Here is a 14,650-nt window from a genome sequence, read left to right as displayed (position 1 = left end):
GACTCAAAATGTCAGAATTAACTCAAAATGTCAAAAAAATACAATTTTGAATTCATTACCCATAGTTTTGAATCAGGCTTGCTTATTAATGCCAAAGTGTAGTGATTTCTATTTAGGATTCTATAGACTAAACACTCAACTTTGTCGGAGGCTAACCTAACCCATCAGTAAAATTAATCTTTAATATGATCACTATACAAACGCATCACTCAGGTTTCGGTTAACTTTGCGGAGCATGAATTTTTATTAGAAATTTCTAGATTAAGCAGAAGTTTATTAGTGGGAAAAGACTTTTCTTAGAGAGGTATAAAGAAGTTAACATTTTCTGTGCAAATATTTTTGGCAGAGGATGTGGCATACGTGGGAAACTCCCTCACACTTTTGCAATCACAGGTTATAGAATCCTTTAAGATTTTAGATGTGAAAGATGTGGAAGAATTTACCCAATAATCAAGTATTTTAGGGAGGATTAAAAAAAAAACAACACATTACTAATTGGTACTACATGTTCTAAAAAAAAAATTCCATCGTTAAAAACTGTCCAAATTTACTTTTCTATTTACTTTTAAAGAGAAGTCAAATTGAAGCTTTCAAAGTTTTTGGAAATGTTTTCAAAGTTATGATGTCAAAGAGAAAAATATGGCTCTCTTCCATTGAAAGAAAAAAAAAAAACCTAACAGCTTATCCCTGTAAATATCACAAATATACAGCTTTGTGTATTAGATTGTGAACTTCACAATATAAGTATATTATCAGGTATCAGTTTTGTGTAGACTTTGGATTTTCAGAGGAGCCAAGAGCATTATATAAGTTGATCGTTTGGTGGAATATAGTTTATATTATAATTTTATAGTTTATGTTATATATAATATAAACTGTAAAATTTACTATAAAATTTTACAGTTTATATTATACTTTATACAGTATAAAACTTTATAGTTTATATTATATTACAGTTTATCATAGAATATAGTTTTTGTTCCATGATATCATAAACATGTTGAATTACAAGTTAACAGTGACGGGTGGCAATCACTTTTTAGGACTTTCCATGTGATTGTGCTGAGGCCAGGGTTCCAACAAATGCTCCCTTCAGTGATGGAATGGTGAGTCTTTTCATTGTCCCCAGGAGCAAGCTTGTAGGCACACATATGAAACTGGAGGCCTTTAGCCAGTGATCTCTCTTAACATGAGGCTTATTATTATCATTATTATTATTATTTTGTTATTATGTAAACACTGGTGATTGATTCCAAAATCTTGAGAAGGAAAAGGGTACAATGGCATCCTGCTTCTCTATTAGATCAAATTCTCTCTAATGTTAATTCCATAAGCATCCTTGATACTGGGGTAAGGAATAGAAAACTGTCAATAAGACAGTTTGCTACTGGTTTTCTGCCCCTGTTTTTTCTTGACTGAGAGGTATCTCAGCTTCCCAGATTCTGTCCTTTTAAATATTTAGCAGGCATTTAAAAAAAAAATCATCTAAGAATCCCTTTATCTTAGGTTCTTAAGAAATTTTGATTAAAAACATCCACAATATTCTCAGCAAGAACCCAAATCTTCCATTGCAAATATCCAGTGTTCTTTATCTTCTTACTGTTAATCCATAGCGATAAGTTAGAGCGACCACTTTATAACTAAGTTTCTTATGCAGTGGGGCTTCTTTCTTTCTCCTTTTAATAAGACCCATATAACCATGGCCAATCAGTTCTAGAGCTTTAGTAAAGGAGAAGTATAATTTAACAAAATCTTATATGAACATTGAAATACTGGGATTTTTTTTTTTTTTTAAGTTCTGAGAAACTGGTAAGTGCCTCCAATCTTCCTATGAGATCTAGGTGTTTATGCGTCAGGTTTAAGTGCAACTAGTCTTAGTCTCGTATTCTTACTTATATAAGGAGAAAGAATAAAATTCATTCATGAAGGAAAAACAAGTTCTCACATACCAGATATGTCATCTTCTTCATTCCATCCAGGACGATTCACTCTCTCTTCCACAATTGTCCCTGTCCTCTTCTTCAATAAATACTGACGTCCAATGGTCATTTTCCCTGCTCTTTTGGCGCCTTTCACAATCGTTTTTGAGAAGGTGCTACAAGTCATAAAACCAAAGACAATGTCAATTTCATACGAAGGTACCACTCATATTTTTGATACCTCCATAGCTCAACTTGTTTCTTCTCCGTTTCCACCGCTAATAGTATTGTCCAGACCTTCATTAAGCCTCTCCTTCTTTAGATTACTTTTTACATGGCAGCAGACTAATTTCCAATAGAACACTGTTGTCGTTGGAACACTGTTTTAGGTAAAGAGTGAAAGAACCTAGAGTGGGACACACGCTGCTCACTGCCCCCAGTCTAAACTCCTCAGTCTATCTTTCTGGCCAAGCACACCCCTAACCCACGGTGGTTTTCCATGATACTGCCTCTGCAGTTCCCACAAACGATGCCTGCCTGTGAGGACGCCAGCCTGCCCCTCCACTGATGCAGGCTCTGCTCACTCACAGGCTTTTCTCTGAGATCACATGACAATCATAGTTGGCAACACTTCACTTCTTAAATGTTCTGAGTGCTATGTCTGGTGTTCTGCCTTCTGATGCTACAAACCTTTCCAGACACAGAAAAGAGTAATACATGTCTCCTTTTTGTGAGGGGGAAAAAAAAAAGAAATCAGAAATTTGAGCATCCTTTTGAGAATCAGCTTTAATCAAATGGACACTAGTAAATCATGTGGACCTGAAAGTACTTTATTTATTTATATAGTTTACCTTTTCTTGCTGATGGAAAACCTGAGTACAGAGTATTTATAACCCAGAGAGTTAAACAAAGAACCTGTTTCCTAAATAATCATATTAAGATGAAGGTTTCAAGTAAGATTGTTTCTGATTATATCCTTCTCTAGTACAAAGTATAGAACTCTTTTTGTGTTTTCTTGCCATCCAGTGTAAAGTGATAAGGATTCTTTTATTTTCAAATAGTTGTACCAGACCTTGTCTTTAGTCATATGAAATGTAAGTCTGCAGGTTATGAAAAATGTTTTAGGCAATTGTTAGAAATCATAAAACACTGGTATTTCCTAAATTAAAACCTATCGTGAATCACTTCAAGTATGATCTAAACTCAATATGACTTTAGAAAGTTTTTTCCAACCACTGCTATAGCTTTTTTTTATATAATCAAGACAATTCTAAGATATTTGAAATTTTAAAACTGTTATATCTCTTTTGTAGCTGAATAATATAAGCTTGATACAATAAGTTTAACTTCATATATATGTATATGTAATTTTTTTCCAGGTAGTTTCTACACATGAAACACCATAAAAAGCTTTGCTTTTTCCACAGAAGGCTGGAATAATGAATATCAAAGGCTCCTTTGTGACTAGACAGTGCTAAGACAAGATGCTTGGTTCACCTTCAAATGTTTATGCTTCAGCCTATCATACCTGGCTATGTGTGTTCTCCTTCACTTATCATCTGTTAAATGGTACAGGTGGCCAGCTATGCAACTGAGAAATGATACAGTCTGGAACATTAGCTCTTCTATAATGCCCATCATAACTCACTTTCAGGCAAAGGAAAAGCTTTTTTTTCTTTCAAGTCTGCACAGTACTCCCTAATAGGTAATTTGTATGGGCAGATACCCAAGTTCTAGATGATTAATGATGAAAGAACTAAAATATTAGCCCCTATATTTTATCACTAATTGAAGAGAATTTTAAAGCAATTTTTAGTTTTTAATAACTGAAATTTAAGTTTCAACATAAATTCTAAAAATTTTCATCAGAAAATTAGGGCTCCTACTAAAGAAATATGACACTAAATACAATGCCTGATCCTGGACTGGATTCTTTACCAGGCAGGAAAAACAAGTAGTTATAAAGGATTGTCAGCAAATTTTGAATACAAACTCTAGGTAAATGGAAGTTTTATACCAATTAAATTTCCTAGTTGTGAATACTGTACTGTGGTTATAGAAGATAATATCTTTATTCTTAGCAAATATAGATTGATATATTTAAGAATAAAGAGGTACTAGGTCTGTAACTCAAATGGTTTAGAAAAAATATATATGAAAGAGAAGGATAAAGAAAATGGAGCAAAGTATAAACAATTGTGAATCTGGGTAAAGGGTACACAGTATTCTTTGTATTAGGTTGTAACTTTTCTATAAATTTGAAATTGTATTGAAACAAAAAGTTACAAAAAAATAAAAAGAGAAAATAAAGGCTCCCATTTTTAGATCAAAGCAAAACTGTCTACTAGGCCTGGATAGTAACGAAAACGGAATGGATTGCTCGAAGGCAGTTAGAAAGTGATCTTTATGGAAAAAAGGGAAAATAGAATTTCACATTTAAAAATGCATTATGAGCAACAGACAAGATAGTCAAGCCTCTTGTAGATTTAATTTTCAACACTGGTTACAAATATCAATGCTGCTTTCTGTGCTTGGTCCAATGGGCCCGACAGAATGGCAAAAAAAGAGAGTAGTCTTTGTACCTTGGCCAAAGGGATAGGTCGCTTCCCCGGCAGACAAGTAGGAAGGGCTAAAATGAAGAAACCAGACTGTGTTCTTACCGAAAGGAGGTGTTCTTTTCCTTCTGTTTGGGTAAAATTATTTGTGGGGTAGTTTGTCCAGCAGCAAAAGCAAAGGTGGTGAAAATAGACTGAGGATAACGGAACTTCATCAGCTGCTTCTTAAAGATCTCTACTACTTCTGGACTCACTTCTTCATCAAATGCTACTTTAATCAACTAGAAACAAGAGATTAAACACATCGGAAGCATTAAGGATTTCCAGATCATTTACCCCCAAATTACTAAAATAACAAAAATAACAATAATAAATGGCAAGAATTTGCAGGCTGAAGGGACCTTGGATATCATGCCATACAATTTTTTAATTTAAAAAATAAAAATTATGGCTCAGAGAGGTTTAATTGACATAGATGTTTAGTTATCAAGAATAATCATGTATCTTAAAGTTGGGTTGCTTTCTAACTATCTTTTCTAAGGTAGGAAAGGGAAATTAACTTTTAGTGGCTGAAGTAGGAAACATGTCCTTCTAATTTCTCAACTGTTGGTTCTTGATAGGGAATTTGGCCTAACCAGGGCTCTTCCTACCCTGAGACACTATAAATCTAGTAAGAAAAAATTCAGTGTGGCTGGAATCCTCACCAGTATAGCTGGCAGTATTCTAACTTAGAGTCCCTTGGCAGTTGGAACAGTGAAGAAATCTCTAGGAAGTCACTGCTCTCAGGTGATGGGAGAAGGTCTGGGGCCCAGAGATCTTCAGCCTCACATTTCCCACAATTAGCATATGGAGGAACTAGGGAGGGCTTCTAGACCAGAAGGAACGAGGAAAGAATTGGAGCCTTTGGAAATCTGGTAAGTTAGAGGCAAAGCATTAAGAATGACAAGGGAAAAAACTAAGAAAAGATCCCTCAACCAATGTCTGGCTTGCATCAGCAATCCTGCAAGTTCTGATATGCCCAGAGTTCCCTGAAACGGATGCCAAGGGAACTGCTTTTTATGTAAAGGTTTTATCAGACACAAAGTGAGGCATGACTTGGCAGAGAACAAAAATTGGTTGTGTGTGTCTGAATTTTTAAGATCACTAAATATTGATAATCTGCTGATTCCCTGAGTAGGCCACAGTGCTCAGGAAATGAGGGATTAAATTTAAGACTAGTCATATGTGACACAGTTGAAGATTATCCTCTCAGACCTTCTGATCCTCCTCATCCACCAACTGCTAACCACATGACCAGAGAGAGAGGCCATGACATCATTTGTAAAAAACTTTTAAATTGCGGAAGAACGGCCCCCTTTCTTAATACCTGAAAAGATGCCGATGTGATCTGCAGTCCTTCTTGCATGTTCTGCTGTAGCTGGTTCTGCACTGTGATCTTCTTCTCCTTGGTGATGGAGGCAATTGGGATACTTCGCATAACCGTCTGCTCACCAACTTTAGGAAGATAGGGCACAGACTCAGCAATAGCACGTTACGGGAGCATTTCTAGACTCTCTGCTGCTCATGTCATCAGCCTCTGCTGGAGAAATGCATCTGGAGAGGGCAATGCCCAGGAATGCAGCAAGGAAAAATGCCATGATTCTGGAATCACATTTGTTCATTTTACTGCATGGCCATTCGCTCTGGGACAATCTTTCCTTAGAATAAAGGAACTGTCACAGTGTGCCTGCCTTCATTCCATTCTTCCCAATCTCTGTGTGTCCCACAAGGTCACCTGGTTTAAGGCAATCTTGGAAGGGGAGATTTTATACAGAAAAGCAGAAGTATCTTCAAATATTGAAAAGACAGTTATGATATTTAATGTAAAAGTCTAAGAGAAAGGTTTTTAAAGTGTGTTTCTGTATGTGTTGAAAGGTGCTATACTACATGTATGTGCCTTTGAAAGATACAGGACTAGGATTAGTTCCTAGATTTGAGGGACAAAGGCTTTAAGTATTTCAGAGAGGGTAAAGACTTCTGCATGCTCGATGGCTACAGAATGATTTCAGGAGGGAGTAAGAAGGGAGAGGAGCTTTGAAGAGAGTGTAGGTTTGGATTTGTAGCGGGGAAAAGGGAGGGCAGTTCAGACAGCCACACCAGGAACAGAACAGGAACAACCTCAGGCAGGGCCCTCAGCTGGTAAGCCAGAGGGGTGACCTCTGAATCAGGTTTATGTGACTCAAGTGCCAATACACTTACTTACTCATCATCATCAAAATTCCTTATTTCTTGGACCTGTCAATTCCTAATCTGGAATATTCTGATTATCCTCTTATGTTAAGCTCATACCCAGAGACTAAACAAAATCAGGATGTATATAGGATTTAAGTTCATGGATGTATTCAATAACCTACGCTTATATAACACACATAAAATGATCAGATTTCTAAGTGTCACTAAAGGACAAACAGTACATTAAAAATTTAAAAAGAGAAATAAAGGGGCAAATAAAAAGGTTTTCTCTAATAAAAATAATTTTCCTAAAATGTGAATTCAACCCCAAAATTGATAGGATGAAACAAGAGGACAAAACAAGCTTTCAAACTAAGTATGCCACTCATTTGTTTGAAATAAATAACTTAGAGCAGTTTAAATGACCAAGAGTCTCATGTATTTTTATGCCCAATATCTAGTTTATGGTCATTGAACTCATAAAAGTCAAAGTACAAAAAAATTGTAAGTACTGGATACTTAGTTTCTTTTAAAAATACAAATGCTTTCAAATACAAATGTAATTTATGTATAATAGTATGACAGGAGAGGGCTGAGAAATTTTGCTCTATTTTTCACTCTTTTTATAAATGAGTACAACTATTCCCATAGATTCATTGTATTTATTGAAATTTATGAGCTTTTTGCTTATAGTAAACAATATTCTATGACTGAGAGAATGAACCATTGTGATTCTACCCACACAAGAATTATACAACTATTTGATTTTTAAGACATGACATTTTATATGTCTGAATTCCACTAACAAAATGCATAGCACAGAGTATGCACTCATCCAATGCTGATGATTGAGTAATTTCAGGTGAGGAAGGAACTTTTGTGACTACTTATCCCTATAGTTCCCAAACATCAGTATGCATCACAATCACTTCTGGGGGTTAAAAATACACAGATGCCTAGATCTCCGTATTCTTAGAATTCTAATTCAGATTTGGATTAAACTGTTTGAGGGTTGGACAACAGAACTGGTATTTAAAAAAAATATATATATATTTATTTATATTTATTGATTTTGGGGGGGCGGGAAGAGAGAAGAGAGAGAAACATCTATGAGTTGTCTCCCATATATGCCCTGACTGGGGACTGAACTGGCAGTCTGGGTATGTGTTCTGACCAGGGATCAAACCCGCAACCTTTTAGTGTACGAGACAACACTCCAGCCAACAGAGCCACAGTGGCAAGAGAGGTTTTTCTTTTTTTTAAAGCTTTCTAGATCATTCAAATTCATCAGTCAAGGTTTGTGAAACACTGCATTACCTCTCATTAAGCTCAATTCCTTCATTGTATCAAAGGGGAAACTGAAATCTAAGAGGTTAGGGGACTTAAGATACCAAGATCGGTCACGGCACTCTAAATCTGAGCCGCTCGATTTGGAGTTCAGGAGTTTTACCCAGATGCAATATGCTTTTCCATCTACCATAATAGTTTATATAGAGACTACAGTGATTTTAGAAGAGATGATTCAGACTTGATAGGACATGCTATTCCTTTCTAATATTGAACACTGTGAGTGGTAGTAGAAAAGAGAAATAGAAGTTGAGGGAATGTAGTGAATAGAAGCTTTCTGCTAAGAGAGAAGTGGGGTTAGTTGAAATGGGATGAAAGGAAGGTAGGTGCTGTTAGTTGGTGCTGTACAACCCTGTGATGCTCAGTGCATTGTTCCAAAAAAAGTTAGCTGTACAGTTGACTGCAGGACTCAGAAAGCTGGGGCAAATCAGCAAAGGGCACTATTAGCAACCAGATACTGTGAATATTCCTAGGTCACAATATCCTGCCAGTGAAATTATGATCATTTCAGTGAATTTATTGTTAAGAAGATACCCTTGGTTCCTCAAGTAAGAATATAGGATCAAAATTACCGTTAGCTGTGATAGACAAAAGTATTCTAAAAAACCCTGTGTGGCAGAAGGCTTACTTTGAATCTGAAATGATCTGCAAATGACTGTACGCAGATGGACTCAAATCCTCATGCAGCACATACATATCTGGGTTCTGATGGCATAAGGTGAGCCGTACCTAACTGATCATGGGGGGTCCCCCTGAACAGAATTCTGTACGTGGTGAGGAACAAGGCTCCTTCTGCTGGCAGCAGCTGCGGGCCTCCAAGAAGGCCTCCAGTGGCCTCTTCTCTTCCATCGGGATCCAGCAGGACTCGAAGACCTTCACAAACAAGTTCTTCCCCTGGCAGCAGAGCAGGCCTAAGGATCTTGGGCTAACAACAGAAGTATTTTAAACATTACTCTTGTGGGGTTTCCAGCACTTAGACAAAGCTTATCTTTCCAGTTATGGATCTAAAAAACTTGAGCCAGACTTCCCAAATAGCCAAAATGAGAAAACAGATTTGGGAAGAGGCACAAATGTCCTATCTGCATGCAAATGTGAAAAGTTCTTGGCAGCATCATTAATTAAAAGGAAAATCATCAGAAATTACCAAAGTGTTTGAAACATGTATTCAACACAATCATTTAAAAAATGAAATGAATCTGTAAGTGTTAACATAGAATGATATTCAGAATACACTGTTAAGTAAAAAAACAAGTTGCAAAGAAGTATGTATATTGTGATCCCTTTTTTGGAAAAGAAAAAGAAAACTGTAAGAATATGAACCAAACCATTAGAGGTGGTGCCATGCTGGTTAAGGGCAGTGCTGGGGTGGGCTGGGCAAGGCCATGCCAGACTTTCACTGTGTACAATGTGTATTTCTTTAGTGCTTCAATTTTATACAAAGAGCGCTGTTATGTTTGTAAATTGAGAAAACAAGTATTTAAAAAATGGATGCATCTTTAAAAAGACCCACCTCTCTTGGCCCTTATTCAAGATTAAACACAATAAATGGCCAAATAATGAATATTTACATATCTTGGGAAATAAGGAATCACATGATACACTCCTCCGAAGAGTTTGGTAATAGCAAAAAAATTCCATCTCTCTTGAAGAGCTGATATGTTACTTTTTAAATAAAAACTATATAAATCAGCATTATTCTTTTCCTTGGCTCTAAAAAGCTCAGAGCTGAATGTAAAGCCAAAGCATCATGAATACTGTGTTTCAGATTTCTGATAGAACTATCTTTTCTATCCATCTGGCTTCTGATTTCTCCTTTGAATTTATTTTAATAATTCTTTTGTATAGGTAAGAGGGTCCTGAACCCTAATCCACAGACTGGTGCCAGACTAGCTGCAAAATAGTCGTCTGGGAGGCAGTTAAAGTACAGGTTCCCAGGCCAAGTCCCAGGGTACTCCAGCTGGGAAATAAGGAACCAGGAGGCAGAGGTAGGGCTCAGGACTCTCAACCTTTAATAGACTTCCCAGATGCTTGTGACCGTATGCTTGTAATTTATACAGAATTAAGGACCTGGTATTTTTATGGTAATGGTCTTAGGTCCTTTTTCTTTTTTTGGAAGTAGGCAGGGCATAAAATCCTGGCTTCGGCTTGGAAGTTAAAATGTTCATAATTTATGCTCTGACTATAAAAGCAGACTCAATAAGGAGTTGCTCCTTTGTTGAATCCACTATTCAGTATTCTTTTTATGAGGATCTACCTGATGAACTCCTCTGAAAGTTTAATGCATCATTAAAACTGGAGCTGGTCTCTGTAAAAGGTTAGGAGAAAGTATTTTCTGGGGCACAAGAGTCTATTATTGCTGTTTTTAAAAAGAAATGTTGTACCCTGAAAGCATGTGGTCTGAAATAATTACCTTCTGTATAGGTGGAAGTCTTCTGCTCTCACGATGCACTGCCTCTAGTGTCTCAATGTGCATAGCTACAATTCCTAGGATGAGTCAGAGTATTCAAAGTGAAAAGAGCACAAAACATGAAGAATTACAACAAATTCTGGACATTTTAGATTTAAAAACTAATCATATTTTGGTGGTTCCTCAAAGAGTTAAACATAGACTCAGCAACAACTCCTAGGGATAAATACCCAAAAGAACAGAAAATAAGGATTCACATAGACACTTGTATGTGAAGATTCATAGTAGCATTATTCCCAACAGCCAGAAGGTGGAAACAATCCAAGTGTTTGTCAACAGAGGAATGGATAAGCAAAATGTGGCACACCCACGCAATAGAATACTATTCAGCTATAAAAAGGAATGACGTCCCAAAACACCAATTCAAAAGAACCTATGCACCCCAAAGTTGATAGCAGCACAATTTACAATAGCCAAGTGCTGGAAGCAACCGAGGTGCCCATCAGTAAATGACTGGAACAAAAAATTATGGTACATTTACACAATGGAATACTACGCAGCAGAAAGAAAGAAAGAGTTACTACCCTTCGCGACAGCATGGATGGAACTGGAGAGCATTATGCTAAGCGAAATAAGCCAGGGGGTGAAAGACAAATACCATATGATCTCACCTATAAGTGAAACCTAGCCAGGAAAGCAAGCACATAAGGAAAATATGACCAGCAGCATTGAAAGAAAGAAGAAACTGGCAGGGACAGAAGGCGGGGGTAGTGGGGAGGGGAAGGAGAAGGGTCATATCAAGGAACAGGTGTGAAGAACACATGGTCGAAACCAAGATGGGGAAGGACTGAGGAGGGTGGTGGGGGGAGGTGGGGCAGGGGAGAGTGGTGGCCGGTAAATGGACACAAATATATTGGCACAATAAAAAATTAAAAAAAAAAAACAACAAAAAGGAATGACGTTCTGATAACTGCTACTACATGGATGAACCTTGAAAACATCATGCAAAGTAAAAGACATAAAAAAACATATTATATGATTTCACTCATACGCAATATCTTGAATAGGCAAATTCATAGAGATAGAAAGCATATTCGAGGTTACCAGGCACTAGGGGGTAGAGAATGGGGAGTTACTGCTTAGTAGGCTCAGAGTGTCTGTACTGGAGTGATGTAAAAGTTTTGATAACAGATAGCAGTGAAGGTTGCGTAACATTGTGAATGTAATTAATACCACTGAGTTTTTTACTGAAAATGGTTTAAAATGGCAAATTTTATGTTATTATATTGTACCACAATTTAAAAATATTTGAAAGAACTAATCAGATATAAGTACAGTTGGCCCTCCATATCTGTGGATTCAACATCCGTAGGTTCAACTAACTGTGGATCAGAAATATTTTAAAAAGTTACATTGTTGCCAAGTATACTATGTGGTTAGGTCTATGATGATTGTGGCCATACTGACTATGCACAGACTTTCTTTCTTGTCATTATTCCCTAAACAATACAGTACAACTACTTACATAGCATTTACACTATATTAGGTATTGTAAGTAATCTAGAGATGAGTTAAAGTATATGGGAGGATATGTGTAGGTTATATGCAAAAACTATGCCATTTTCTATAAAGGACTTGGGCATCAACAGATTTTTGGTATCCATACAGGAGGCGTGGGGGTCCTGGAACCAATCCTCCGTGGACAGCATGGGAGAGCTGTAAATAGCATGGGAAAACTACATGGAAGACAGGTATTATTGGTGTTACGCTGGAAAAAGTAGACCCATAAGAACAGTTCTTACTCAAAGATCTCCAACATCCTGTTTCTCTAATATTTGCAAAGTGATTACCTGGTATCATGCAATGAAGGCTCTTGATGTGATCCTGAGTAACTCCACTCTCTGTACAAACTTTGTCAATAAATCGTGTAATGAAACGCACAACAGAGTTGGCAATGTCATTATTCTCTGAATCTTCAAACCCACTTTCTGTATCATAGCTCTCAGCTACACTTCCTGCAATACTAAGAAAGTCAAGAAAAGAAATCACGTTAGTACTCAAAATATGATAAATTAGTACTATGTCACAGTCAATTTCCTGAGCAATTTCAACTTGCTCAAAGAGATGTCTACTCAAGTAGAGGGCTCACTTAACGCCATGGCTCCTTTGTAAGCCACAATGTTGAAACATGATAGTCCACTTGCCTATATTTGGAAGCTACTGTCAGGGATTGTTCTTTGGACCCAGACCTTTTTTTTTTGGTAAGGAATACCTTCTGTCATTCTCTTAAAAGGAACCCAGGAACCACAGAAAATAAAGGAAAAAAGGAGCTTTTTCATTTATTATCGATATTTAAAACTTTGAAAAAAAACCCTTGCTCTCCTAAGTTAATGACCACAGAGAGTCAAAGTAACATAGCTATCTTTGGCCTTTGGCAACTGGGGGACATGTTACCTGGTAGTCAAAGTAGAAGAACTATTTTCAGCAAATAGCACGTTCTTCCAAATGAAGAACCAAATTGTCCTATGAACCTTTCTCTTATCAATATTTATTCCTCTCTGAGTGCATCACAACAGTTTCAGTCACTTTGCAGCCATCATTCTTTTGTAGGTGATAAAACCATACAAAAGAAGGGAGCAAATACGAAGTGGAGCAGATGTGAAACCTCAATCTCTGCCCTTGTTGCCTATTTAGTTCCCACCGTTCAATAAGTGCTCCGCCTCCTCTGCCTTCTTTTAGACAGCTAATCATGGAAAATACTCACCTGCCTGTTCTAACCTACTCAGTTCTCTCTCCTCCAAATCCAACCACACTAGCTGAATCAGTGTGAAAGTAAAGTTAAGTAGCAAATACAACCATTACCTCATCCCAAAGCATTAAAGAACGTAGGTGCTTTAGCCACTTGCTACGTAAATCAGGTTGTAGAAAACATCATGAAGGAAAAAAAAAAAGCACGGTAGAAAAAAGAGTTATGGACGTGGTACTTAAGACGGAGGAGTCAGGAAGTCTCTCTGGGCCAAGCTGACATCTGAGCCAAGATCTACATGAAGTGAAGGAGCGATTCTTACGATGACTTTAAGGAAAGTATTCCAGACTGTGGGGCAAGTACAATGGCCCCGAGGCTGTATGATGCTTAGTGTGTCTGACATTAGCCTTAGCAGGGAGATGAAGTTGGAAGACAGGAAAATGATAGGAAATGAGGTCAGAGCAGCAGCGAGGGGCTGGATACTGTCAGGCCGTGGGTTTCACCCTCAGTGGTCTGACCGTTGTTGTGGGGTGGAGGGAAGGCATGGCTGAGGGCATGACTATAGGCAAATGCGCTGGACAAATGAGGAAAAGAGGGGCAAGGAACAAACAATCCCTGTAACAAGAAGGAGTTCATTAGTCATTTTCCAAAGCACTTTCTGTACATTGCTACGGCAGAAAATAACTGGAGGGCTACATCAGCAGTGGGTGAGACTCTGGAAAAATCAGGTCATGAAAGAGAAGAGAGGATGGGTGGTGGTTAAAAAGAGTTGGATGAAGTGAAGGTCTTTTAGTGGAAAACAGATGAGAAAGTCTGAAAATAGTTACTTTTTGAAACAGGTAGAGCACCATTTGTCCAAAATACTTCATATTCTCCACTAAGCTAGGAAGAATAGGTGGGTCTCTGCATCTCTCTATTTGGGTACCTGTTTGTCACGATGCTGTTGCTCCCACTCTCCCAGTCGCCTGGGGCCGATGTTCTCAGGAGCTTGTTTTTACTTGTGTCTAGTGGGACGAGCAGGTTGACCATGAGGTTTGCGAAGTGAATGGCCTGGCTGAAGACGGTGCTTTCCTCCCGCTGCACCAGCTCCTGCTGAGCTGATTTGCTCAGCGTAGGCCAAAGGCGCAGCTGCTCCGCGGCCAGGTCCATTGCCGTCTTCTCCTGATGCTGGCCACCGGGGAGCTTGTCCGAAAGAAACAAAGCAACACAATCCAAACCTGTTACTTCACATGAGCTTAAAAAACATGTAAGATGTTTTAATAGTTCATCTGTTAAATACCTATATCAGCAAAAAAGAAAACATATACACAAAACATAACAGAAAAAACCTAGTCTTTTTTACCCAGATCCAGCAGGCCTGGGCCCACGTGACAAACCCAAGGAAGCAACAGCAAAGTACAGATGGCTACACTTCTCATTGCTGACATTTCACTGCATTTACTTATCTCTAAGGCTCCAATCCTTT

General features: G+C 37.8%; 1 protein-coding gene across 2 annotated transcripts in view; it reads right to left on the bottom strand.

The window, feature by feature from the left end:
• The window catches only part of SBF2 (SET binding factor 2), a 402,149-nt gene that overhangs the window by 50,710 nt on the left and 336,789 nt on the right, over positions 1-14,650 (bottom strand). For both annotated transcript variants that reach the window (XM_054582870.1, XM_054582860.1), the window contains exons 19-25: positions 14,111-14,367; positions 12,290-12,462; positions 10,443-10,516; positions 8,762-8,957; positions 5,841-5,968; positions 4,580-4,755; positions 1,950-2,095 (exon numbers count right to left, since the gene is read on the bottom strand). In XM_054582870.1, coding sequence (XP_054438845.1) covers positions 1,950-2,095; positions 4,580-4,755; positions 5,841-5,968; positions 8,762-8,957; positions 10,443-10,516; positions 12,290-12,462; positions 14,111-14,367 — 1,150 coding nt within the window. The remainder of the gene's footprint in view (positions 1-1,949; positions 2,096-4,579; positions 4,756-5,840; positions 5,969-8,761; positions 8,958-10,442; positions 10,517-12,289; positions 12,463-14,110; positions 14,368-14,650) is intronic.

Source organism: Pteronotus mesoamericanus, unplaced genomic scaffold (assembly GCF_021234165.1).
Source record: "Pteronotus mesoamericanus isolate MK-2021 breed Mesoamerican mustached bat unplaced genomic scaffold, CSHL_Meso_final contig_1189, whole genome shotgun sequence".
Classification (NCBI taxonomy): Eukaryota; Metazoa; Chordata; class Mammalia; order Chiroptera; family Mormoopidae; genus Pteronotus; species Pteronotus mesoamericanus.
The sequence above is the reverse complement of the archived record's forward strand: the minus strand, read 5'-3'. Positions and strand labels throughout refer to the sequence as shown.